The following is a 25,460-nucleotide window of genomic DNA, read 5'->3' as shown; positions in this document are numbered from 1 at the left end:
GGGGTCTTCAGGTAGCTAATGCTGACCAGAAACTCACTCTAAAGCCCAAGCTAACTTGGAACTCAGGTTGATCCTTCTGCCTCAGCCTTTCAATCGCTGGGATTACAAGCACGAAATCCCTGCACCTGCTACAAGTGGGACCCAGTGCTTACTAACTCTTCATCCCAGATTTCTACCCATCCCTGGTGTCCAGCCTGCTTTCTGTCTAACCTCAAGGACTCCAGAAGCCTCAAAGGTAAAGCTAAACCATCGCTGCCTTTTCGTGTCTGGCTTATTTCACTCTGAGTGACTAATATACATGTATAAACCACGTTGTTTGCCCATGGCTGCTAATGCCCATTGAGGCTGCCCCTGTTGTTAGCTCCCAAGAGCCGTGCTGCAATGAACACTGGCATATTTCCACCTTCCGTTCTTAGTCGGGGTGGAGACTCGGGAGTAGGATTTGTGGTGATTCTGGGTAGTTTTTTGAGTTGCCTACACGTAAACCGTTCTACACCTCCACCAGCATTTTCCAGAAGTTTTTCAACTTTTCATTTTGAGGTCATTGAGTTGTAAGCAAATACAGAACAGTTGCATGTACGCTTTCCAATTCCACCATCACAGTGCCTTGGAAATCTAATATACGGCCAAGATGATGACGTTGTGTGACAGACAGAGCATCCTTAAGGATGAGGTATTTTTAGCAGTGGTGTTAGCATTTATTTAACATTTACTCTTTGCCATTGGAGGGTTTTCAAGTGTTTGCATGAATTGACATGGGTTTAAATGAGCTGTTAGCCCCGTGAGGTAGGCACCACTACCCCATCACCCCATCCCAGTCCCAGGAAGTGGAGGTACAGAGAGGTGAAGATGCTTACCCTGTACCGCTCTAGTATCTGGGTGTAATTTGGTTTACCCAGCTCTGCTATAGGCCACTGCTCGTCCCCTCTACCTATGCTAGGAAGCTATCACACTTGTCCAGACATCTAGCACTGGCCAAAACTCAAGGACTCTGTTTTCCCAGGGCCATGAATTGCATTGATTACCAATCTTTTTTTTTTTATATTCACGAGATACCGTCAAAGCATTAAAGTTCTCCGTACATCCGAATGGGTTAAGCGGTATCCAACAGTAGTTCAAACAAAGGCCATGTGTTATTTAGTATTTGGAGATCTGCACTGATTTCCATACTAGCATTATTAATACCTTTCTATATTTGGAAAATCTCAATGATAGGATCTGATAATCTCAGACAGTAACTATAAGTTAATTAGTGTTTTTATGGCACTTCCTGACTGCTTTTTGGGTATTTTGTGAGTATAAGTATACAAACATAGGGATTCTTATTTCAAGACTCCCTTTTCTCTCTCTCCCCAGTTGGCATTTGGAAATTACAACCCAATTTAGGAGTAACTGTCCCTCGTATCAGTCAGAGGAGATGACTTGTGCCAGACTCTCTGGTAGCCAGTAGCTTAAGCATCAGCAAATGAAGTTGCTTCTATCTTTTCTGTCCCCTGTAACCCAGACTGGACTCAAACTTGGCTACACAGCTGAGGATGACCTTGAAGTGTGGATCCTCCTGCCTCTGCTTCCCAAGTGCTGGTTTTCTATTCCTAGCAAGAAGCCTGGGGTAACGATTTTATAAGCTCTCTATTAGAATTTTACCTAGCGGCTCAAGGTCTCCCATAAGAATATTATAACTAGGGCTTTAGCCATTAAATATCTAATTAAAAGTGTATAAGCTATCCTCCTCTTAAGTGGCAAGTCTGCCTCGCAGATAGGAAAATGGAAAAAGGAAGCATTTTAACTAATGATTTAGGCCTTATTAGACATCAACATGCAGAAGAATAAAAATAGATCCATATCCATCTCCATGTACAAAACTCAAGTTTAAATGAGTCAAAGGCCTCAGCATATAAAAATTATATTTAGAAGTACATTTTGCCACATCTCAAACACAGCCTCAGTGGCACAAACATTGGGAGAAACAATGAGATCCCCTGAACTGACAAGCTTTTGTATAACAAGACTATAGAGTGGGAAAAGATCCTTACTTATCATAAACCCATTCCAAAAATATATGAAGAACTCAGGAAATTAGTTATCAAAAAATTAATTCAATAAAAATATTTGTTACGGACCTAAACTGAAAACGCTCAACAGACGAACTTAAAAATGACTGAGAGACACTTAAAAAATGCTCAACATAACATCCTTTAGCCATCAGAGAAATGAAAATCAAAATTCTGAGATTTTACCTTATCCTTGTAAAAATGACCAAGATTAAAAATTATTAAAAATTTATGCTTAAGAAAGTGTGGGTAAAGAAAAAACTCCATTGCTGGAAGTGTAAACTGACACAGCCACTTTTGGAAGTATTGAAAGACCTGGATAAATCCAGACTCCCGCAGCAGGAAGAGAAGAATCAAAAATCTAGGACTAGCCGGTTCAGTGACCCTGCACCAGGAACTAGCTGAAGATAAAGCCAGGCCCCAATCCTGAGAGAGACAGGGAGGTCCCCCTCCCTGCGATTATCACTGTTTAGGGAACTAGCCGATCAGGACCCTGGGAGTGGTCCCGAGAGGCAGGGAGTTGCCCCCTTGTGACCATCACTGGATTTTTGAAATTTTTATGACCCTCCTGGACCACTGGGCTGTGGCCTCTTTCCTCAAAAACTCCTTTTCCCGGTCACTCGGGGTCGAACTCCTCCCCAGCGCAGGTTATGAGCCTCGGCCCCACCCAGTGTATCAGACCCGTCCCATCCCATCAACCAAAGCCCCATGCAATTGCAGCAAGGATGGTCTCCAGCAAGCCATGGGGAGGGGGGCGCCATCCCGAGACCCAAGTGAGAGTCTCCCCAGTACTAGGGGCCCCCCATTATGGCTATTTTTTTTAAAATTAGGCAAATATCTTCCTTAAAACTCAGCAATACCCCTTTTGGGCCTAAATACAAAAGTTGTTTAACCATACCATAAGGACATGTGCTCAGCTATGCCCATAGCAGAACTACTTTATCATAGCCAGAATCTGAAAACAACCCAAATGTATCTCTTTTACACCTAGGATAAATGAGACATCATCCTTTTAAATATCCATAAATTTATAAAATATCTTGGAGTAACTCTAAGCAAGCAGGACAGAAGTTTGGGTTCTGTCATCTCTGCTTGTGGAGGCGGAAATGTTTTTTATTTTTAACCATTATCACTCTGGCCCTTGATAAATTTAGTAAGAGGCCTGGGCCTCAGCAGTCCACCCTGAAGCAACACCTGGCAGCAGGAAAGGACCACAAGCTGAGACAATACAACTCCCACCCAAGAGTGGGCCATACAAAATGGAAAAACCTGTATGATAAGAACTTTAACTCTTGAAAGATCTCCTATTTTCTTGGGAAAGTAGAAGAAACACAGCAAAAATGACAATTTCACTGAAAGCCTATCTACAGATTCAGTGTAAATGTCCATTAAAAATTATAGCAACATTCCTCACAGAACTCACAGATTTAATGTAAATGTTCATTAAAATTATAACAAAACTTTTCACAGAACTCAAAAGAACAAACCTCAACTTTATAAGAAAGAAATAAAAACTCAGGATAGCCTAAACAATTTTAAAATCCTCTAAATGTATTACAATTTTGATTTTAAAACTTTCCTACAGAACCACAGTACTGAAATTAATCTACCTTGGATATAAATTTATGTGCCTACAAACTAAAGATTTTTGACCAAGAAGCAAAATTATAAAATGGAAAAGAAGCATATTTAACCTCCTTTTACTCTCCTAAAACTGTAACTTTTTGAGTCTAGTTTCCTTTATAGCAAACCTGCCTGGCAGCTTTTGCTGCTTATGGCAAGGGGTTAAGACATAGGCTCTTAGCCCTAGCAGCCAGCCTGCTTGGCTGGCATAGCTGTGTGAATTGTACCCTTACTTCTCGCATCTGAGGGACTCCCTTTTGAGTCTGCAAGCAAACACATAAATCTCTCTTTTTGACTCTTAATCCTCTCTCCCTGATAAATTTCTCTTCCTTTGAGACTGACTGTTGTTCCCATGTCTATTGGACGACAGTGAACCTGCGCCTACCTTGTCCTACAGATCTGTCCAAGTTCTACAGCTGGCAGAACCTTCTCTTCTTTATCATTGTCGTCCCAGGACTGCGCGTCGTTGTCCGATAGTTGATCGTGCTTCAAGTTCCTGGTTCGGGCAACACTGTAACCACCAAGCGGGCCAGTTAGTCTAGGGTTGTAACCCGCCTGGCAGGTCAGTTATTCCAGGGTCCCGAAGAGGCGCTATCTGAAAAAGACATGGGCAAGAGAGAGGGACGAGGCCAAGCAAAATTCTCTTGTCAAAGCTTCCATTTATTAGCGTAATGGCTGCAGCTTATATAGCCCTTTGGCTTCGGATGTGGGCATCGGATCTTGCCGGGGCAGCAACGGTCACAAGTCGATACTTGGTCAAGAGTCGACACACCTAGTGTTCTCTATGCAAGCGGAATCGTTTCTTTTGTGATTCCAACCACAAACAGTTCTCTAGATAGTTGGAATGTGGGTCAGGTTCCGCTAACAGATAGCTCTCAAGATAGTTGGGTGTGCGGTGGGCTCCACCAAGGAACAGTTCTCAATATAGTTGGGGTGTGGGGCTCTCTGCAAACATCCCCAAGACAATGGTCCCTGCAATACTTTTTGGGGGAAATGGCTCCTGACAGGAGCTGTCTGAGGTGAGCACGTCAGCCTCCTCGTTGGCCACCACAGCTCAGTACTGGGCTTGTCTGGGCACACTCAGCCGTAACTGCACGTGGAGTGGTGGTAGCACGTGGGAGCTAGTGAAATGTAGCTCCCGGGCTGTTGGAACTCCTTGGCAATGCTCCTGCCTCAAGAGTATTAAAATTTCAGGAAAGCCTGGACTCCCGGCCGAATGGGTTCCCTCCTCCCAAGCCCAAGGATGACCGTGAAGCATTGAACCTCCTTCTCCAAGTGTCAAGAACTATGTCAGCATGAGCATGACCCCCGGGTTCCCTGGTCATAGACTTCATGGGTTTGGATTTGGACAAGAGCGTAAAAACAGTGAGAACAGACCCGTTTTGTGCCGATCTTTGACGTGCGATCCTTAGTTCCAGCCAGAGAAGCTGACATGGCAGTTGATAACCATTGGCATCGCTGGGTGCCTGGCTATAAAGAACTGGAGGGGAAATGCCGGGGTGGGTCTGAGTCCTTGAGATGTGTCCTGGAAGGCCACTCCTGGGAATGGCAAATGGGTTTGAGTACTGACTCTTAGCAGGCAAGCCAGCCAGCCCCTCCACCTGTTTTCCTTATTTGTTAAATGGGGTAATGGCAGCCAGTCCGTATGTTGTGGGTTAGACGGTGTAATATATATAGAAAGTCTTCTGTGAGCCATGCTGTTAACCATTGTTGATGTGACTTACCAGAAAATTGAACACAGTGTTTTCCTAATCACCTGCTGGCTACCAGGCTCCATGCCAGAACCCAAAATGGGCCACGTGCAGCTTCTGACCTCAAGGGACGCGTAACCAGCAGGGGAGGCCCTGGTGCTGTGAAGAAACACCTGGTGTGTGTTGCAGGGTGGTGCTCTTTCTCATCAGGACTTTCTTGAGCACCCACCAAGGTCTTTAATCAAGTCAGAGAACATTCAAGAAGGAATGGCAGAGGTGTTAGCTGCCCCCCAGCCTGTTTCAAAGGTGTCTCTCTCTAGCTTACAGTCACCTTAGGGTGGGCTAGGGAGAGAGAAGAGTCCCTTGGAGTGGCTTGTGGAGAAAGTGGTGTAGCCCCCCCCCCTTTGAACTCAAGAATAAGAGTGCATATCAGCTCTGGCACATGGAGGGGGGTGCCCATGGGCCCTCAGTGTCCTCTGAATGCAGTAGGGTTGCACTCTGGGTTGTGTGGCATTTCAAGGGGGTAGCCTGAGCTCGGGTGGGAGAACAGTATGCAGGGGTCTCATGCCTTGTTGTGTCTCTGCCTCTATTAGAGGGGATTTCAGGAGTGGGGGACAATTGTGAGCTACGGGAGCCTGTAGGGTTAGGTTTGTGCTGGGAGACTGAGCTGTTTCCTGTGTTCCCTAAGGGCCGGGATAATGAGGGAGGTGGAATGTGGAGCAGGTCCACCAGGGTACCCCAGGAGCAGTGCCTACAGGCTCTGCATGTCCTAACTCATCTTGGTAAGATGTTTATTTTGGGACTGGGAGTATAGCTTGGTTAGTAAGTTCTTGTCCAACAGGCGCAAAGTCCTGGGTTTAAACACCAGTGTTGCATTAACTTCACATAGTGTAACATGTCTATAATCCCAATACTGGGGAAAGAGAAACAGGAGAATCTCAAGTTCAGGAACTTCTTGGTTACTCGGTGATTCAGAGGCCAGCTGGAGGTACTTGAGACTATCTGGGCGGGGAGGGGGGGCGCTCATTTGCTCTTCCTGTCTGGGGGCCTGAGAAGTTTGCTCTCTTAGCAAGCCCCAGATGATGCTGATGCTACTGGTCTGTGGCCCACACTTTGAGAAGACCACTCCTTTCTCATCACTAGCCATCCTATGTATGCTGGTCGCTTCCTGTGACCTCAGTTCTGCCCCAGAGCGTTGGCCACAGGCTGGCTCAGCCTGGGCCCACCGGTAAGGCTAGCAAAAGAATCAAAGAAGCATTCAGCTGGTGACAGGGAGATAAATCACCCAGACCGGGCCTCCAGTGTCTGAGGAGTACCAGCAGGTTGAACGGACACAGCCAGCAGCAGAACCTAGAATGGCCCTTCCTTCCCTTGCCCTCATGGCTTCTTGCATGTGCTTCCTTTGCTCTGGGTTCTGCTCCTAGAGAAATCAACACAGACATGATCTGTTACAGCAATTCGATTGTCTCAACAGAGGTGGGGGGTTGCTGACAGCTTCTCAGAGGTCCACAGACCAGGCTTAGAAAGGCAGATCCCAGAGTGCTCAGAAACATGGAATATGTCACCAGGATGTTGTGCGTGTCCTGGGGCTGCCCACACATTCTGTGCCCTCTTCCTTCCCATTGGATGGCCCTGTGTCACAGACTCAACATTTCACCTCTAAGGGGGGGGGGGGATGAAGAACCCAGGTCAGTGGGAGTGCAGCACAGAGCCCAACAAGGCCACCCTCCGAATGCAAATTACCGTTAAGTAGAAGTCGGGCGGGATGCTGAGTCTGCCTCGTCCCCTGTAGCTGACAGCCTGTGCGCCACCTGTTAAAGGACTGTTAACGAACTGAGGATGTAGCTCTAGTGTCCAGTGCTGGCCTGGTACAGAGGGGACCCTTCAGTCCATCCCTTGCCCTGTGTAAACTGTGCCGTGGTGCAGGCCTCTAATCTCCACCTTGGGAGGTTGAAGCTGGAGGATCTAAAATTCAAGGCCAGTTTTGGGAGCCACTCCGGACTAGGTGTGGTTGAGAGGTAACTGGCTCCTTAAGAAAGGCGTGGCTCCTATCTCCAAAGCTCCAGCACCTCCTTTGCCCTCTCGGAGAGGACGAGAGGATGTGGACTGCAGCCAGTTTATTGAAACTGGGGTGTGGGTGTGTGGTGTCTTCCCGGAATCCCTTGTCCCAAAGGCATTGTCCCACCTACAAAAGCGGCTCTCTAGGCAGTTTCCTCTTTTTCCTAGGGCTATCTGTATGTAACTAGCTGTACTTACTATCAAAGAAGTGGCCCACAGCACAAGTGAGAAGTAAATCAGCTTTCTATCAAGTGACTTTTTTTTTTTTTTTTTTTTGGCCGGGTGGGCTGGACTGAGTTAAGTGGGCAGGCTAAGACTGCTGACAAAGCCCATTGTCTCTCTTTCCAGGTCAGCTGGTCTTCCTGGAAAAGGGAAGGGCAGGCCTTAGGTGGGGTACTCTTACCTCTAGGGGAAAGAACAGGAGTTAAGCTTTAGAGGAACTTAGAAGCTGAGGCTTTCTTGGAGGACTGTCTTCGTATTCCTTTTTACTCTTGAGACAGTCTCATGTAGCCCAGGCTGGCTCTAAACTCTCTGTGTTGCCGACCATGGACTTCCGATCTTCCTGTCTTCACCCGACTGCTGGGGATTGAAGCCAGGGCCATGTATATGCTAGGCACGCACTGTACCAACTGACCTACCTCGCTAGCCCCTCTTCCCCAGCTTCGTGAACTCGGCCCTCCCTGGATACAAAGCAGAACTGAGATAGGGACACATGGCAGAGGGCTTTGTTGTGCCTTCCTTTTGGAGATGAGGGCTCAGAGGGTTGCGGTTTCAGGGTGATTTTAGGGGGAGCTGCACACAGAGAGGCAGACAGTGACCCCGCTGCTTGCTGCTGCCCCTCGGGGAACTGCACCATTTTTTCTAAACCATTACAGACAGGACCAGGCTAGCAGGTGGGATGGGCTGTTATTTCGGATGGTGTCTTCCATGAGACTGGATGGCCTTGAAGCTCTTAGCCAGGGCTACAGATCCTAAGTCAGTGCCTCCTTCCCTGGAAATTTGGAACGGCTCTTGATAGCAAACATCTCTCTTCTCTGACAGGTGTGCGCCTTGACCGAGTGCGTGGAGGTCGCCAGAAGTACAAGCGACGGCTGGACTCCGAGAACAGCCCCTACCTGAGCTTACAGATTTCCCCACCTGCCAAAAAACCAAGTGTGTGCCAGGCAGCCCATCCCCATCCCTTCACCCCCTGCCCTTCTCTGACTGGAATCTCGGGCATCCTCCTGGGGCCATTCATTGTGGATCTAAAGACGGCCAACAGTGCCCAGTGTTGGCTGGCTTCATCAGAAGCCCTGTCTATATGGAATGGCACAGAACTGGCCTCTGTGTGAAATAAGAACCCCAGCACCCAGGCCTTGTCTCCATGCCCTCCTAGAAACGGCTGTGCCAGGGTCCTCTGAGCAGTTGCCCATTGCTGAAGACACCTCAGTGCTCTCCTTACTACTGCCAGCAGCTTTGTGATGTCAGGGAGCAGACAGATGCCAGCTACCTTTGACCCCCAGGGCTTCAGCCTGACACTACCCCTTCTGCCCCAGACATTTACTGTTTGCTCCCTTTTTGGTCATTGCAGTGACTAAAATCGTCTCCTATCTACTGGTGGCTGAACCCGACAAGCTGTATGCTATGCCTCCCCCTGGTATGCCTGAGGGAGATATCAAGGCCCTGACTACTCTCTGTGACTTGGCAGATCGGGAGCTGGTGGTCATCATCGGCTGGGCCAAACACATCCCAGGTGAGTTGTGGTGCGGTGGGGGCAGGAGTGGTAAGGGACTCTAGGCTCACCCCGTCCGGTAGCTGTGCCTTTGATGTTTGGTGCCTGGCCCGAAGAAGCCTGGAAGACCTTTGCCACCCCACTCACGGCCCTTCTCTCCTCTGTGGGATTGGGGGAGTAGTATGCGGAAGGTTCAGAATGTTTGTGAGCTTCCCTGGGGCTCATCAGAACGGCTTGTCATCTTATTAGGACCTGCCGTATGGGGTAGACAGTTGAGACTATTTGGAGAGCAAGGTCCTTAAACCCATAAGACAAAACAGTAGGCGTCTCCTGGAGTTCACTGGCATTACAGTGGGAAACACTCCCTTCTTTTACAGTAGCTGCAGGTGGGGAGGCGTTAGGAGCAGGGCCTTAGGAGTTGGGTCCCAGTCAGATTCTAGACCCAGAAGCTCTGTGACCTAAGCCTGTCATGTGACCTGTGGAATGGGAGTATGAGAACTCGGCCTTTGTAGATAAACACGGGGTGAAATAAGGTAGCGGGTTGAGGTGTGGAGTCTGTCATGTGCCATTGTCACTTGTATCCTCACCATGGCCACCTGGTCTCCTTGTTGAGCATCAGGGGCAGGAGCAGCGCTGCATGCACGGTGTATTTCAGGCCTGAGCCCCACTGTGAGCCTCTCTCGGTCTGGGTGAATGGTGGAGCCCATGGAATTCCATATTGCACACGCATGGGGGCCTTTCTCTGTACAATTTAAGGTCCTGCCCTGTCCTCCAGCACTGGGGTTCACTGAGTCAGAGAACCCTTCCCCGTGCAGACTCTTTCTAGCTACATGACATGGCTTTATCTTTGTGTCTGTAGATTGTCTTTTGTCAGCCGTGGTCCTAGAAGACGAGCATAGCACACGTGGCAGCGTAGCAGAGCTGTGCTGGCCTGTGAGGGCCAGCACTTGACTGAGGTGAGTCTCACTGTTGTGAGTGAGACTCAAGGGTACCCACTCGGGAAGGCACCAACTTGTGGACAGGGCTTGGAGATGTTGCCGACGCAAACCTTCGGCAAGCCTAGAGGTCCCTTAGCACTCTAAGCCTCGTGTGGGTTTGCCCAGGCACCTGGCGAGTACGTCCTTCATAAGGAGCTCAGCTCAGTCTCCCGGGATTACACACTCAGTCGTTTTTAAATCTGCCCCGTGCTGCCTCAGCACAGATGTGGTGTCAGGCCGATGCTTAAGACACCTCAGCCTGGATTGCTCCACTGACCCCAAGCCAAATTGGGCACAGCCACCCCAGCCCAGCCCATAGACTACTCCTCGGGGTCAGCTAGGTACAGCTTCAGAGGGACGGCTCAGGAGTGGCGCCTGGTGGTCTCCTGGGTCAGTGCATCTTCCTTCTGTGAGCCTTACCCCATAACACCTGGGGGAAAGGAGCATCCAGGAGACTCAACCTTCCTGCTCATGTGTTTCTCACATCTGTGCCAAGTTAGAGGGACATGCTGAAAAGTTTCTGTGCCCTGATAAGCCTCTCCACCGATGCAATAATCCCAATCAGACCGAATCATACCAAATTAGAAAAAGCCCAGGTTTAACTGATACAAATGCTCGTGGATGTTTTCCAGTCCCCCAGAGAGGAGCCCAGAAAACCACGTGTTTGTTCGGGGGGGGGGGCAGTTTCAATGCCCTGTAGAGGTGGTCTTGAGCATCTCTGGAGGGGCAGAAATCTAGACTGAGGCAACTCTCAGGGGAGGGGTTTGGGGTGGAACTTCCACCGAATACAGGCAAGCAGGGCTATTGTTGGGAACTTAGGCTTTGGAGCCAGACAAGTGGGGCTCCTGTTCCAGATCTGCCTTTATTGGCCTTGTGTGAGGTTTTTCTGAACTTCAGTGTTTCCATCTGTAAAATGGGAATTCCAGAAGCCCCCACTAGGTATCCCAGGAGCAGGTCACTCAGAACCTGCCACCCTACCATGGTTGTCATAGTTACCAGTAGTGACGCAGCCTCCTTTGCGTCTGCACGTCAACTCCAAAGAATAATTCCTGTGGATTATAATCAAGGTGAGTGTGATGGCTCACACCTGTAATCTCAGCACTCTGGAAACAAGAGGCTTGCTGTCACTTTGAGGCCAGTCTGTTGTGCCTAGTGAATTCTAGGCCACCCAGGCTGCCTAACAAAAGAGACCCTATCTCAAGAAACCAGAGCCATAAATAAGAGGATGTGACGTAAGCAAAGTCTCACTCGTTTATCTTACATATTGACTTGCATAAATCTGCATGTTGAATCATTTAGTTAATTAATAAGGGTCTCCTGTCACTGTGTGTAAGTCTCACACTAAGGGCAAGGACAGACCAAGTGTCTTTTTTTTTTTTAATGTGTATAGTAGGTGTTTTGCCTGCATGTAGGCCTATGCACCGTGTGCATACAATGCCCAAGGAAGAAGAGGGTGTCAGATCCCCTGGAACTGGAGTTACAAATGCCAGTGATCTTCCATGTGGGTGCTGGGAGTCTGCCCTGATCCCTCTCTGTAGGAGCAGCAAGTGACCACTGACCCATCTCTCTAGCACTGTGTCCACTATAGTTTAAACTACTGACTTAATCCCACTTCTGATGGAAAGCTCATTTGAAGATAGGCTTATGGAGAGAGAAAGCAGTTGAAGATTGATTAGGAGGCTCACCTGTTAGAGCCCACACCAAGACCACACTGAGTCATCTCGATTCTGGTGGGGGGGGGCATGCGTAAGAGAGGGGTTTAGACTGCCTAGGACCAGAGTTCTGCAGCAGTCTTTAGGTGGGATTGGCTCATGCTGCATGTCTTAAGCCTGTGGCCTGCAAGCAGGTGCACAGAGGGTACTGACGTTTGCTGGGAAAGCACTGCACAGAGGGTCTCCCAATACGTGACTTATACAGAGTATTAGGGGTGCTTTCCCATTAATCAGAGATCATCTGAGACTCCACCCCATCCGTGGAGCCTGAAACCTCTAATAGGTTCCCATGTCTGAAACTCTTATATATTGTATTTCCGTCCTCTCATTGCAATGGAGTTTATCTGTCCTTCTATATCTTATGTCCTTGATGCCTTCCCCTGTGCCTGGGGTCATGAAGACCACCTGAGCACATCTGTGCACTGCATGTCCCTGATACTTGGCCTCACGACTGAGGTGGCTTCATGTGACAAACAGTCAGACGGCATATACAGCAAGGATACACCAGAAAACAGCCTGATTTTTGTATGGAACAGAGTAGAGCAGAGTGGCCCAGATCACTTAAACTTAAGTATTTTCTGGACTTTTCTACTTCCTATGTTCATACCCAGTTGACCTTGGGGAACTGAAACCTCAGAAGGTTTTCTCTTTTGGAGACAAGGTGTGACTATGTAGCTTTGGCAGGCTTCACACTTGGAGTGATCCTTCTGCCTCCACCTTTTCGGTGCTGGGCTGATGGTAAAATAGCAATTTGCTTGGTTATTGCTTGGGTCGCTTTGAGGTTTCAGTACTGGAAATGCAGTTTTGACTGAGTTGAATTTCCCAAGAATTGAGCTTCTTGGAGGGCAAGCCCTAGTCCTGAGAGCAGCAACCTCTTACTCCCGCGATCCAGGCAACAACAACCTTTGCCTGGGCTGCTGGTTGAGTTCAATGAGTTGCAGGCTTCCTGCATTGTTTGCCGCTTGTCTGCCCTCCCCAGGCAGCAGGGACTCCACCCTGGTCAGGAAAGCCTTCATGGAGAGTCGTCTCCAGTGCCCAGCTCTGGCTGCTGTATGCAGGGAATCCCCAGAGGCCTCTTCAGGAAGGCTCTTTGGACAGCCTGCTCCTGAGGAACCGCCGTCTGGCGGGATGAAGGATGAGCTGCCGAGTGACAGCAGCTGTGTCTGAAGTGGCCCCGGATCCTATAATTACATCTCCCTTTATTACCTCTCTAATGGCTCTCCAGGTCGGCAGAGACCATCATAAATTAGCAGATTATGAACTCCACTTGCCACAAATTATGTGCTTTTTTTTTTTAATTCTAGGAGCGCATAGTGTCATGGGGGATGGGGCCAGCTGTTATTAGATCCACTGGTGCAGATAACAGTTTTCCCCGGAGCTGTAGAGCATAGAGAGGGAGACCTGTGTGCCAGGGGCCCTGGGCTGGGCAGTGGTCCCAGGATGAGCTGCTCAGAGGGCTGGTCAGCCTTGTCACCAGAGCCTCTCTCAGACCTCCTGCTGCAGGAGGCCCTCTTGCTGGCCCTCCATCCTCAATGAATTGATAGGGGCCCAACCCAATTGGAAACACAAGGGGGGGGGGGGGTTGGCGGGGGAGCACCAGCTGCTTGCCTTTTAAATAACAAAGGATAAGAATCTACTTTGCAAAGGCCAGAAGTGAAGAATGTGAAAACCTCCAAGGCCCCTACGTGGGAGCCTTCTGGGAATTCCCTGTGTGTGTTCCCTGTATCATATCCCACCCCCACCCCCCCGCCGGGCTCGCATTTTAACACTGTAGCCCCCTACTGTATTTCCCGTCTGCAGACCAAAAAGTGTTCTGTGTGGCCACACATTTAACCTCAGCATCCCTAACATGGTGTCCTTCCTCTGTCCCATTTTACCAAGGCGTGTGGATACATAGGGTCAGAGGTGGGTCACCTCTAGTGGTTAGCAGAGTGACAGGTTGGCTCTGGCGTCTGTACCGGCCGGTGTGTATTTGCACATCCACAAATAGTTCTGCCTCACACTTGGCGGTGGCTCATTAATTAACTGTTGTGTTTGTCTAGTAAGTACACGTATCACAAGCTTCATTTCCATAGTATTCTGCCCGGCATCCTTTCTGCACGAGATCTAACAGTGCCCCTTTTCCCATTGCCACCCAGTCCCCTCCTGGAGCTAGCGGTGTCTTCTCCTGTTTTCCTCAAGTATTAGAAAGCATTAAAATGGTTTTTAAGTACTGACAACAAACACTGTAGGTTGGCTGGGGTTTTTAGAATTCTGTCCAGGACTTCTCAGCTGTCAGAGAGAACGTACTCTGTCCCTGGAGGGTGAGCCTGCTGCTCAGACCCGCGCACTCAGCTGGCCCAGCGGAGGAAAGCCACCCTTCTGAATGCTCTCCCAGAGTAAAGGATTTTCCAGGTGGCCGTCTCCCCTCCCCCACGCTCCCTAGAGCAGGCCAGCCTCTTACATGACCCTTACATGGGGTATAGACTTGAAGCAAATGTTTTGGGTTGTTTTCTTGCCATCCCAGGGTCAGGCCATGACATCTGTCTGTCCTCTGCTGTGACTACTTATCAGACTGGGTGGGCAGGAAGGCAAGCAGCCCTGTGTCTGGTGTCTGCACTTTCCAGGCGCTTGGAAGTCAGGGCTCTGGAGTGTGTCTGTACCCCTGGGGAGTGTCCCTTTAGAGCACAGCACCCAGGTCACTTGTTTAGGGCCTGATACTTAGCAACTTTGCCATTTGCGTGTTCTCAGAAGCTTCCAGTCATTGAAGCTCTCCCTCCTTTCCTTCCTCCCTCCCTCCCTTTCTTTTCTTTTCTTTCTTTTCTTTTTTCCTTTCCCTTCCCTCTCCTTCTCTCCCTTCTCCTCCCCTCCCTCCTTCCTTTCTTTTCCGAGACAAGGCTTCTCTATGTATCCTTGTGGTGGGATTAAAGGTGTTTGTCACCATGTTGCTTGGTAACATTCAGTGACCTGTAACACCCTCATTGTGGACAGAAGCGAAGCTGGGAGTTAGGGTTTGAGTAAAGCTGTGGCATGGAGAGGGGCAGAAGCCTGCTTGTAACATTCTTCGCAGAGATCATGCCTGAGAGATGCACCTCACCAGTCTGTTTATACCCCCAGAGCCCGGCTGTCTCATGCCCACCCACCCGCTCTGCTTCCTTCCATTTCATTTGTCTGTGAATTCACCCCTGTGTGCCTCCTCCACCCTCCCCAGTCTCTCTGCTCTCCGACTACCCCTCCCTGTACAGTCCGCCTCCTCCCCACCCACACCCTCCCATGCTGGCTGATAGGTATCTGCTAATTAATGTCACCAAAGCCTCTCTCCTACTCACGGACCTGATAAGGAAAATTGGATGTCCATTTCTATCTATCTTTTATTACCTCCGGCTTTCTGGGCCCCCAAAGGCTGCCACATACCCCCTCTGCTACTGGGAACGTGGGCAGCAACAGACACACAACTTAACTTAACCCCCGTGTCATGTACCCCCCACAAGGAGGCACAGTCACCAGAGTTGCCCCTAGTTGGTAGGAACACTTCCTCCTCTGTGATTGGTCACCCATAGGTGACCAGCTGACAGCTGACAGTAGTGATCCAAGGCACCCAAGGCACGGGTTGTATGGAGAGGTCAGGGCTCATAAGAGAAAGGTGAGGTAAATGGTCTTCAGCTTTAGGTGTGCCTCCCTTCCGGTATACTTCCTTCCAGATGGACCTTCAAGAGGGAGAGCTCTTGTTCTGGCTGGGAAGCAGGATAGACGCCACACAGACCCTAAGAGATAGGTCATCCAAGGCAAGGAAGCATTAATGACCGCACTAATAAGAGAGTGGCGGCTTCCTCAGTCATCCGTGGCAGGAGGATGGTGGCTCACTGTGTGTCCGCAGTGGTCTGGGGTCTCATCCATGCCCTTTCATCCTCATGGCACCCCCATGTCACAAGCAGTGAGTAGGCAGGGCTTGGTCCGAAGTTAGCGAATTTTTTCGTTGGCAGAATTACCCAGAAACAAATTCCTTCGTTTCGGTTGCACATGGCACGTTGTGCATACAGCTTTGTGGATTCCCTCCCTCGCTCCCCAGCACTAGGAGTTGAAGTTGGGGCCTCACACATGTAGGCAGACACGCGACAACTGCACAGTATTCCCAGCCCTGTTTTGTTTGTTTGTTTTGAGACAGGGTCTCTTGTAGCCAAGGCTGGCTTTGAACTCCAGATCCTCCTCCCAAGTATTGGGATTGTAAGTGTGCATCATCATGCCCAGCTATTTTCTTCTCACCATAAATCTAGCTTGCTTCGAGTTAGACTAATCTCCCCGTTTCTGGATGAGCCCCCCTGAGAAGTTATTACCTCCTGTTTAGTTTTTATGATTTGAAATTAGCAAACTTACTCTTCCCTGTTGCTTTCTCATAAATCAGGCTATTAATTGACTTTGCCTAAATCAAGTCCGCACACAGTGCCGTCCCAGCATGTCACCCTCATCTGGCAGACACAGGGCTTCCTCTCAACACTAAGAGGAGCTCGTGTGTTCTGTAATCGTTCTCCTGTGTAGCTCACGACCACTCTGAAGCATCCCCTGCTCTCGTGCCCATTACGTGGACCGGACAGAGGTTAGAGAGGTCAAGGTTTGCAGAAGTTGCATGGCCTCCTGAAGGTCAGCCCACAGCTAGTACATGGGCAATCAGAGTCCAACCCAGGTAATCTCACATAGCACCCTGGACAAGGCAGGGTCATGATTCTACAGCCCTTTTAACCCCATTTCTCCTCACTGGAGGGAGGGGGTTGTGTCCCTCAATGCCAGCTTCCAGGGCATGGCTGCTGAGTCTTACGGGAAAGTGCCAGTAGCAGGCTTTATGGAGCCTTCCCCTCCCAGCAGCCTCTGTCGTTGGTCCCAGGCGATTCTGCCCAGGTCATGGACAGCTGAACCTTCCTTCCTGGCTGGAAACTACATTAGGATCTAGTACTGTTTTAAAACAGAGAGCCTCCCTGGAGTGAGCAGACAGTTAGAGATCCCATCTTGCCGCCCCCAGATCCTGCTATTAATTCAGCAGCTCCCTCAATTGCAAATGCATGTGGGCATGCGTCTCAGGACACAGGGCAAGACCTAGAACCAACAAGCATAGTGATAACAACTGTCAACATTGACCCAGCTCTTATTCTGGAAGTCTTTTCCATGAATTCTGGTGTGACTCATTTACCAAGGGGAGGGCAGCAGCATCACATGGTTCCCCCACCCCCAGCAGGGTCTGGAGATGCAAGGACACAGACCTCCTCCCCAGTCGGCCCCCTAGCAAGCCCCAGGGAAGCCCCGGGGCCCACTTCTGATCATCGTCCACTTCTCTGCCCTCTGCAGGCTTCTCGAATCTGTCACTTGGGGACCAGATGAGCCTGCTGCAGAGTGCCTGGATGGAGATCCTCATCCTGGGCATTGTGTACCGCTCACTGCCTTACGATGATAAGCTGGTGTACGCGGAGGACTATATCATGGATGAGGAGCACTCCCGCCTGGCGGGGCTGCTGGAGCTTTACCGTGCCATCCTGCAGCTGGTGCGCAGGTACAAGAAGCTGAAGGTGGAGAAGGAGGAGTTTGTGACACTCAAGGCCCTGGCTCTGGCCAACTCAGGTAAGGGTGGCATGTGACCCTCAAAGGGCTTGAAGGATTTGTGGGAGCCTGGCAAGCCCAGCTCGGACTGTGGACGGGCATGGCTGTGATGGGTGGGGGGGTGACAGGCATTGCTAACACTGCGTGCTAGTTCCTTTTCTCTTCTTGTGATAAAAAGCAGCTTACAGAAGAAAGGGTTTATTTTTGGGTCAGGGTTCCAGAGGAATAGAATCCGCCACCGGAGCAGGGAGAGGAGGATTGGTGTGGCAGCAGGAAGCAGAGAGATGGCATTTCATCCACACACAGGGAGCAGAGGGAGTGAACAGGAAGTGAAGCGAGACTGTGAACCTCAAAGCTGGTCCTCCAGCAAGGCCCCACTTCCGGAAGGTTCCATCTCTTTCCCCAGTACACCACCAGCTGGGAACAGAATGTTCAAATCCATGAGCCTGTGGGGACATTTCTTATTTAAACCACAATACACGGCAAGGGTGACTTGGGGTTGGAAGGGCTCTCATGGAGGTCAGCGCTGGTTTTGTATTTCTTAGGTCTTTTACTTGCAGAAACCAAAGGTTGTAGATTCTGAATCCATTGCTAAGGATTGTGTCTGCATCTACCACCTGAGCAAGTTGCTTCACTCTGAGTCATAAGCAGTCCTTACTCCATGCAATGTATATATAATTATGTCAGCCACATACCTAGTACACAGGAGTAAGTGCTCAGCTTGCAGAGTTCGCTATGACATTATGTACATAATTCTTATTATAATTCCGATTTGTAGACATGAAAATTGAGGCTGGGGAAGTTGGAAATTTGTCTAGAGTTTAAGGGTGCCACTGTTTAAAGGTGCAGGGTTAGTCCAGGTGTGGTCGCACAGGCTTTTAATCCTAGCACTAAGAAGACTGAGGCAGGAGGATCTCTTGAGTTTAAAGTCAGCCTGGTCTACACAGTGAGTTCCTGGCTAGCCAGTGTACATTTTTTAAAAAACGAGAAAAGAAATGTCAGAGTTAGCCTCCAATCCAAGGTCATCTAACTGTCAGATAACATAGGCTTCTGCTACTTTTTGAACAGATGCTACTCTTCCCATCAGAACACGTGGGTACAATCCATCTAACTTCCCACGTGGATGGTTAACCTAGTGTTCAAGTCTTGAGATTATTCAGTATCTTGAACTTCCTACAACTTCAACTAGATTTTCTTGGGTAAGGCATTGGGTAGCTCCGTCCACACTTAGAGCCCCCGTCCTGCTGGAGGTGTCTGCTGGGTGCCAGGGAGCTGGAGGTGCTGGCTGGGTGCTAGGGAGCTGGAGGTAGCCGGTTGGGTGCTAGGGAGCTGGAGGTAGCCGGTTGGGTGCTAGGGAGCTGGAGGTAGCCGGTTGGGTGCTAGGGACAGGGAGAAATACAGGGTCTCTAGATACGTGCTGGAAATGTGTACATACAGTTGCAGTACTGCAGTATGTGGCAGAGTTCCTTGCTCGGCCTGGGCCAGATAGTCCTGAGTTCAGATTTTGTCTCTGGGGCTAAAGAGGTGACTTAGCAATTAAGAGCACTTGGTTTAATTCCCAGCAACCACATAGCAGCTCACAGGCTTCTAATTCAGCTCCAAAGGATCCAGTGCCCTCTTCTGGTGCATATACATGCACACACACACTCACACATACACACACTATTCCTGACACTAACAGCACTGGCGCTCTCTCTCTTTCTCTCTCCCTCCCTCCCCCCGTCTGTGTCTCTCTCTCTTTACCTCTTCCTCCCATCTCTGGCTGTCTCTCTCTGTCTGCCTCCCTCTCTCCCTCCCTCCCTTCCCCCCTCTGTCTGTCTGTCTGTCTCTCTCTCCTTCCCTCCCTCCCTGACACCAACAACATGACCTTGGTTACTCTCTCCTTGAGTAGGAGGCGCTCCTGGTACCTCCTCCTCCAAGCACCTGTGAGTACTAAAGATCAGCTGAGGATAATGCAGTTCACTGCTTGGCCTAGAGGAAGCTCTGTAAATATTGACTGTTGTCACTGCTATTACAGTGTCAGGGGAAATAGTGATCCCGGCATACAGAAGTGGAAAAGCTGGCTCCCAGGAGGAGAGGCCCGCTTCTCCATGCGAGCTGGGCTCTTTCTGGAAGTCTCATATCCTAGGAACTCCTTGAGTGGCTGACAAACTGGGACCATGGTTCCTCCGGCTTTCGAGCACATCCATACAGGGACACTTGATGGCTCAGCCCCATGTTCCTTCACAGCATTCCCATCCTCAGCCCCGTGGCGTTTGCTGCTGTTAGCTCCCCAGACTAAACCCTCCGGTGCCTTTCCTGATGTCATCAATCCCCAGCCAGCCTTGTCAGCCAATGGGGGCTTTACACGGCACAGCAATCTGCCTTAGAACTCTTTGTGGGTGCAAGCCTTGGCTTTATGTTGTCTGTTCCTTCTGTGCCTCTGCCTTCTTGCTTCTTCCTGAAAACACCCTCTTCACAAATCATTAAACCCGAACCCTGACTTAGGCTCTGCTCCTCAGGAGCCTGACCTAATACAGGTTGTTGTTTTTATTTTATTTTATTTTGTGTAGCTCTATAAACAGACAATGCCTGAAATCCCATGATTCCATGTGTCGTCCCCATGCCTCCTCACCCCCAGAATGCTCGGTCCACTGTTCATATCTTACATTAGACAGTTTGCTGTAAATAGCAAGCCAATAATGATCGGCATCTTTCTGGGTTTTGAGACTGTTTTACTCTGTAGCCCAGGCTAGCCTGGGACTGACTGTTTATCCCTGGCTGGCCTTAGACTCATGGACAATTCTCCTGCCTCAGCCTTCCAACTATTGGAATTACAAGTGTATTCTTCCAGGCTGGAGAGATGGCTCAGCAGTTAAGAGCATTGCCTGCTCTTCCAAAGGTCCTGAGTTCAATTCCCAGCAACCACATGGTGTCTCACAACCATCTGTAATGAGGTTTGGTGCCCTCTTCTGGCCTGAAGGCAGACACATAGAAAGAATATTGTATACATAATAAATAAATAAATATTTAAAAAAAAAAACAAGTGTATTCTTCCCTTCCATGGCAGTGGCCCTTGCTTGCCCCAGTGACTCCTTACTCTGCCGTCCATTGGTTTCAAAAGTTTAGTGCTTTGTGATCCTGGAAGGGAGAGCTGGTGGACAAGGCCCCTGCAGGTCATAGTCTCAAGGCAGGACAGTCACCCAGGAGCCTACAGAGCATGTTGGCTGGAGAAGGGATGGCCGTGAGATCACTGAGGCCCCTGTGGCTAAGTGGATGGGGTGACTCCTCGGGTACCTGGCAGAAGAGCAGAGCTCATCAGAGGCTGACCCAGTCCCTTGAGAGTATGCCAGCTGTCACTCACCTGCATCCCAGCCATCTCTAGGGCTCTTTGACAGCAGAAAAAAAATTCATAGCCATTGATTTTGTAATTAACAGTTTATCAATGCCATCGATACAGACTCGCTGATGGATTGCAAAGAAATTGATCCTGCACTGTTATTTTATTTCATTTTTGGTTGAAAGCACCTGCCAATTGTAACTCCTTGGGGAGGGTGCCAGGATGGGAAATGGGGTCAGAGGTGACTGGGGTGGAAGGAGACCCGGGGGAATCCAGAGCATCGCTGGGACCAGCCAGCTTGTCCAGCTGCCTCAGCAGTCTGGGGTCGGGTCACCCAGCATGCTCCGGACTTGCCTGCTCTTTTGAGGAATTCACAAGGTTGGCTCAGCTCCCGGTGTCCACACAGCAAGCTTTGGGACTACAGTTCATAGTGCGTGCACAAGATGCTGACAGAAGTGGCTGGGTAGTTCCCCCACAGGACAGGTTCTAGGAGATTCCCTCTGTTCTGCTCAGATCCCAGTGTTTAGGCAGTGAGTTCATGGGCTACATTCTAAACCAATGCTTTTTTTCTTTGCCATGCTGGGGGTCAGACCCAAGGCCTTGAGTGTGCTAGGCAAGCACCCATTACTGAGCTATTGATATATGTCAATATCTGAATACATATATGAATGTATCTCAGCTATATTCCCACTGGCTCCCTTTGTCCCATGCCCCTGTATTCCCCTCAACCCCCAAGCAGCTAGACCTTGATTTCTGCCTTTATACCTGTTCCGCAGCCAGTGTTGTGAGGTTAGCTGTGCTGCATATGAGTGCTCATGGCTCACAGACCATGAAGACACGATGGTGCCCGTAGTGACCACAGTGAGGCTCCTGTGACACAGGCACTTGAGTGTCCTGTACCTTTAGCCTGTATGACCCTCTTAACTCTATGAGATGGTTAGTTATGGCTAGGAACAATGTGGGACAGAGAAGTTAAATAGCTCGCCCCAAGTCTCACACAACCTACCAAGTGAGGAACATAAGATTCTGCGGGCCAGATTCCAGGGTCCCCTGGATACCTCCAGGATATCCAGCAGGTCTCTGGGAGTCAGAGCCAAGTGCCACCACCAGTCTGTGGCTCAGCCCTTCAGTGAAGATCCTTATTCTTCAATAGTCAACCTTTGAGGGTAGACCGTGCTTCCTGCTGGTCTGTCTTCACCCCAGGCATCCCTTCTGCCCCAGGGCAGCCAAGCAACCCCTGCTGGCTCTGACTCTCTCCTGTGTCCACAGATTCCATGTATATTGAGGACCTGGAGGCTGTGCAGAAGTTGCAGGACCTGCTGCATGAGGCGCTGCAGGACTACGAGCTGAGCCAACGCCACGAGGAGCCACGGAGGACGGGCAAGCTGCTGCTGACGCTGCCCCTCCTGCGGCAGACGGCAGCCAAAGCCGTACAGCATTTCTACAGTGTGAAACTGCAGGGCAAGGTGCCCATGCACAAACTCTTCCTGGAGATGCTGGAGGCCAAGGTGTGATGGCCCAGCATATAGACGGATGGACACGACCCATGTGAAGACCTCCACAGCCACCAGCCCCGACTTTCCACACCTGCATCGGGGCTCTGAGCTGTCCTAGAGGAAGAGGTTTTTCTGCTTCTTGGCCATGTGCAGACTCCTAGGGGCAGCAGATGGGGAGACGGGGATGGGAGGGTGGGGGCGGGGGGCTCATCTGTCACCCGCATTTTCTTTGGTATTTTTTCCTTCTCCATGGGCAGTGCTAAGGCTTGGGCCAGGGCTGACTCCCCTTAGGGCTGGAGACCACCAGAGGAATCACCCCTCCCCACAATCAAGAAGCAGCGCATCCATATCCAGACCCCTCCCCATCCAGGCTCTGGATGTACCTGGATGGGCAGTGCTTAGAGTCCAGGACCCAAAAGACTTAGATTGGGTTCTTCTGGGGGTATTGGTGTCAGAGAGGGCGGGCCCTTGGGGCTGGAGTGTCTCCAGAGGCCCTGCCTGCATAGAGAGGTCTGTGGCCAGGGCCTTAGGCCACTCAGGAGTCTCTGCGCCTCCTCAGTCCAGCTGGCTCCCTCCCCTTCCTTCTTTCCTCTTGTTCTACCACACCCAGGGTCCAGTTGGTGCTCCTGCCAGCCGCGAGTGGCCACATCCCACCCCCCTAAAAGCCCTTCCCTTGTTTCCTGCTCCATCTCAGCCTGCTGAGGTAACTCCAGGGTATGTATCCAGGAACTTACTGGCTCAGAAAAGAGCTGGGTCCTGTACCTATTGCTCCTGTTGCCTCCTCCTTCTCTTGGGCCTGGCAAGTCTAGAACTTGTTCAGGACCTGGCCCCATCAGAGGGCACCTGGGGACCCTCACTTAAGGTCAGCAACCTTGGCTGGGATGTAGGATAGGGAGAGGCCCAACAGTAGAGCGGGGAGGCATAGTGACACCTTGGGAAGGAAGGAACTCTAAAGGTCCCTCTTGGCTCCTCCCTTACCTCATAAAAGTCTAGGCTTTGTGTCACGGGAGGGTAGCCTCTTGACATTTGTTAGTGGATATAACCCTTCGGGATCACCTAGCGAGACCTGACCATCAGTTGTGTATAGGGTGATCCACCAACCCATTCCACGCTTCCTAAGAGGCTCTGTCTTAACAAACATCTTAGCCCTAGGCATGGGGACAAAGTTCCCCTCCTATTAGCCCCCTCAAGGGACAGTTCTGAGTTCTCACTGGATGTCCTGCAGGTGAAGATGCTCCTTCTGGAAAATAACATGCCAGCACACTTTGGCCACTTTCCTGGGCAATCCCCCAGGCAACACATATCCTGCCCCTTCCTGGAATGTAGGAGTCCTCCTATTTCAGGCTTTCTGGCACCTGTGACTGCTCCAGGCTCTGCCTCCTTGGTGACATCTCCAGGAGCTGCATGGACTCAGAATTAGAGACTGGCCACTTCCCATAGTTAACGCTAAACTAGGGAGGCCTCCCTGTCCCCGTCCCTCTGTCTTCAAGGAATTGTATCTCAGGGCCACTGGGTAAGTGGATGTTAAGGCATCCATACCTCTGCCTGAGCTCTCCTTGTCCCTGAACCAAGGTAGATGTTGCGTTCTTACTGAACTGGGTTAATCCTTAGGGTCTGGGCTTGGTGATCCTGGCCTCTGAAAGCCACCCCTAGCCACACTGCTGTGTCGCAGAATTGTGGAAAGGGTGTTACCCAAAAATAGATCTGCCAAGTCCTCAGCCCTTCTGCTTGGCCTCCTGCCCACACCAGCAAGGGCAGGACAGATGGCCCATGGCTGGCTGAGTAGACATTGCTTTGGAGTAGTTAAAGTGGGCAGCTTTGTCTCCATGGTCTACGAATGCAGCTCCCCACCCTAGATGGAATCCTTTTCACCGGAGGGGGCTGCTGACCCGGTGTCCCTAGATAGAAGCTGCTTTTACAAGCTAAGAGAATGTACTATTGACAGAGGCGTGCCCAAGCTGGATCGCCTGGGCACCTGGAGTCGGAGGGTAGCACCAACTTGCTCAAAGACTAGATGAGAGGTGTCTGTGAGGCCAGAGCGCTCAGGACAGGGAAGAGTGAGAGCTGTCCCTCTATCACCCAGCTCCCCTGATCAGAGCAAAACCCCAGGTTCCCCCTATGTCCATTTCTGGAATACTTGGAGAAGAGAGCGCCCTTCGCGGTTGAATGCTCAGATACAGGTTATTTAGGTTATTTCAACCCAAGAAATAAACAATCGGTTTTAGAGGAGGCCCTGACTGGGGTTTATTTCATTCCTTTGTCCCCTCCCCTTTCGTGAAGGTTCTGGATGGTTTTGTCATGCCTCCCGGTTTTTGTTGCGTATACAAACTGACGACTTTCCAGGGCCTCGTCTTGAGGAGGACTAAGTGGCTCTCATCTGGGGTTAGCAAGGTCAGAGCCTATGCTGTCTGCCTGGTCCTTCCCTCCAGACCCCTACTGTGGGAGACAGGCGGCAGGCGAGGATGACAGACTTGCGAGGAGGAGACCCGAGTCCAAGCCCATGGAACAGCACCAAAGAGAAGCACTATGTGGAGAGATTGCTTTATTTTCTGATAATGATATCGTGGCTGGAATGGCTTAAGATGTATATATTTTTTAACCGGCAGTCCTTCGTGCCGCCCACCCTTCCTGTCTGTAATTCTCATATGTGTTCTCCCATAGCCCCCATGTAAATCACATGCCCCGGGGTTCTCCCATCTGGTCCCATGTATCTGGATTCTAATAAATAGGGAAAGGTGCGTTGAGTTTTTCATGCATGGTCTGTTGGAGTACTCTGCCCTTAGGCAGCATCGCCCTTCGGACTCACACTGGTAACCAGAGAGGTGCACAAAGCACTCATGCCTAGGAGGCCTTGGGTACAGGTTACATGGCTGTTGTAAATGTCAGAAGAACTTAGCCTAGGGTCCAGAGGCCCTGGGTTCAACCCCTAGCATTGCCGGCCGGCCCCACTACTGCTCTGCAGCAGAGAGAGGCACTCTTTCTGTGGGTGCTACGTGGGGGACACAGCCTGTGTCGCTTCAAGTCACCATCTGGACTGCGTGTCTCCAGGTCCTCGGTGTTTTGTTCAAAGAACTGAAGTGCCCCCAAGTTGCAGGGTCACAAGGAACTTCATTAAAAGCAAAGGGATAGTGCAGAACAGACATGCTACATGGCAGGCTCCTTGAGTACTCAAAGGCCCCTGGTAACTGCTCGGGACCTCCTTTTATGGGCACGAGGAGACGGTTGCTAAGGAGCCTGAGATGAGGGAGTGGTTCTTT

The 25,460-nt window shown here is 50.3% G+C and overlaps 1 protein-coding gene across 2 annotated transcripts in view; it reads left to right on the top strand.

Moving 5' to 3' along the window:
- Esrrb (estrogen related receptor beta) overlaps window positions 1-22,372 on the top strand; it is a 154,008-nt gene extending 131,636 nt beyond the window's left edge. For both annotated transcript variants that reach the window (XM_041658388.1, XM_041658387.1), the window contains exons 4-7: window positions 8,465-8,575; window positions 8,994-9,155; window positions 17,140-17,409; window positions 21,977-22,372. In XM_041658388.1, the coding sequence (XP_041514322.1) occupies window positions 8,465-8,575; window positions 8,994-9,155; window positions 17,140-17,409; window positions 21,977-22,221 (788 nt within the window). In that variant the 3' untranslated portion in view covers window positions 22,222-22,372. The remainder of the gene's footprint in view (window positions 1-8,464; window positions 8,576-8,993; window positions 9,156-17,139; window positions 17,410-21,976) is intronic.
- Window positions 22,373-25,460: the final 3,088 nt, after the last annotated feature.

The sequence above is a fragment of the Microtus oregoni genome, unplaced genomic scaffold (assembly GCF_018167655.1).
Source record: "Microtus oregoni isolate MIOR12 unplaced genomic scaffold, Mior012 000009F_ref0000495, whole genome shotgun sequence".
Classification (NCBI taxonomy): Eukaryota; Metazoa; Chordata; class Mammalia; order Rodentia; family Cricetidae; genus Microtus; species Microtus oregoni.
Note: the sequence above shows the minus strand (reverse complement) of the source record. Positions and strands in the feature narration are given on the sequence as shown.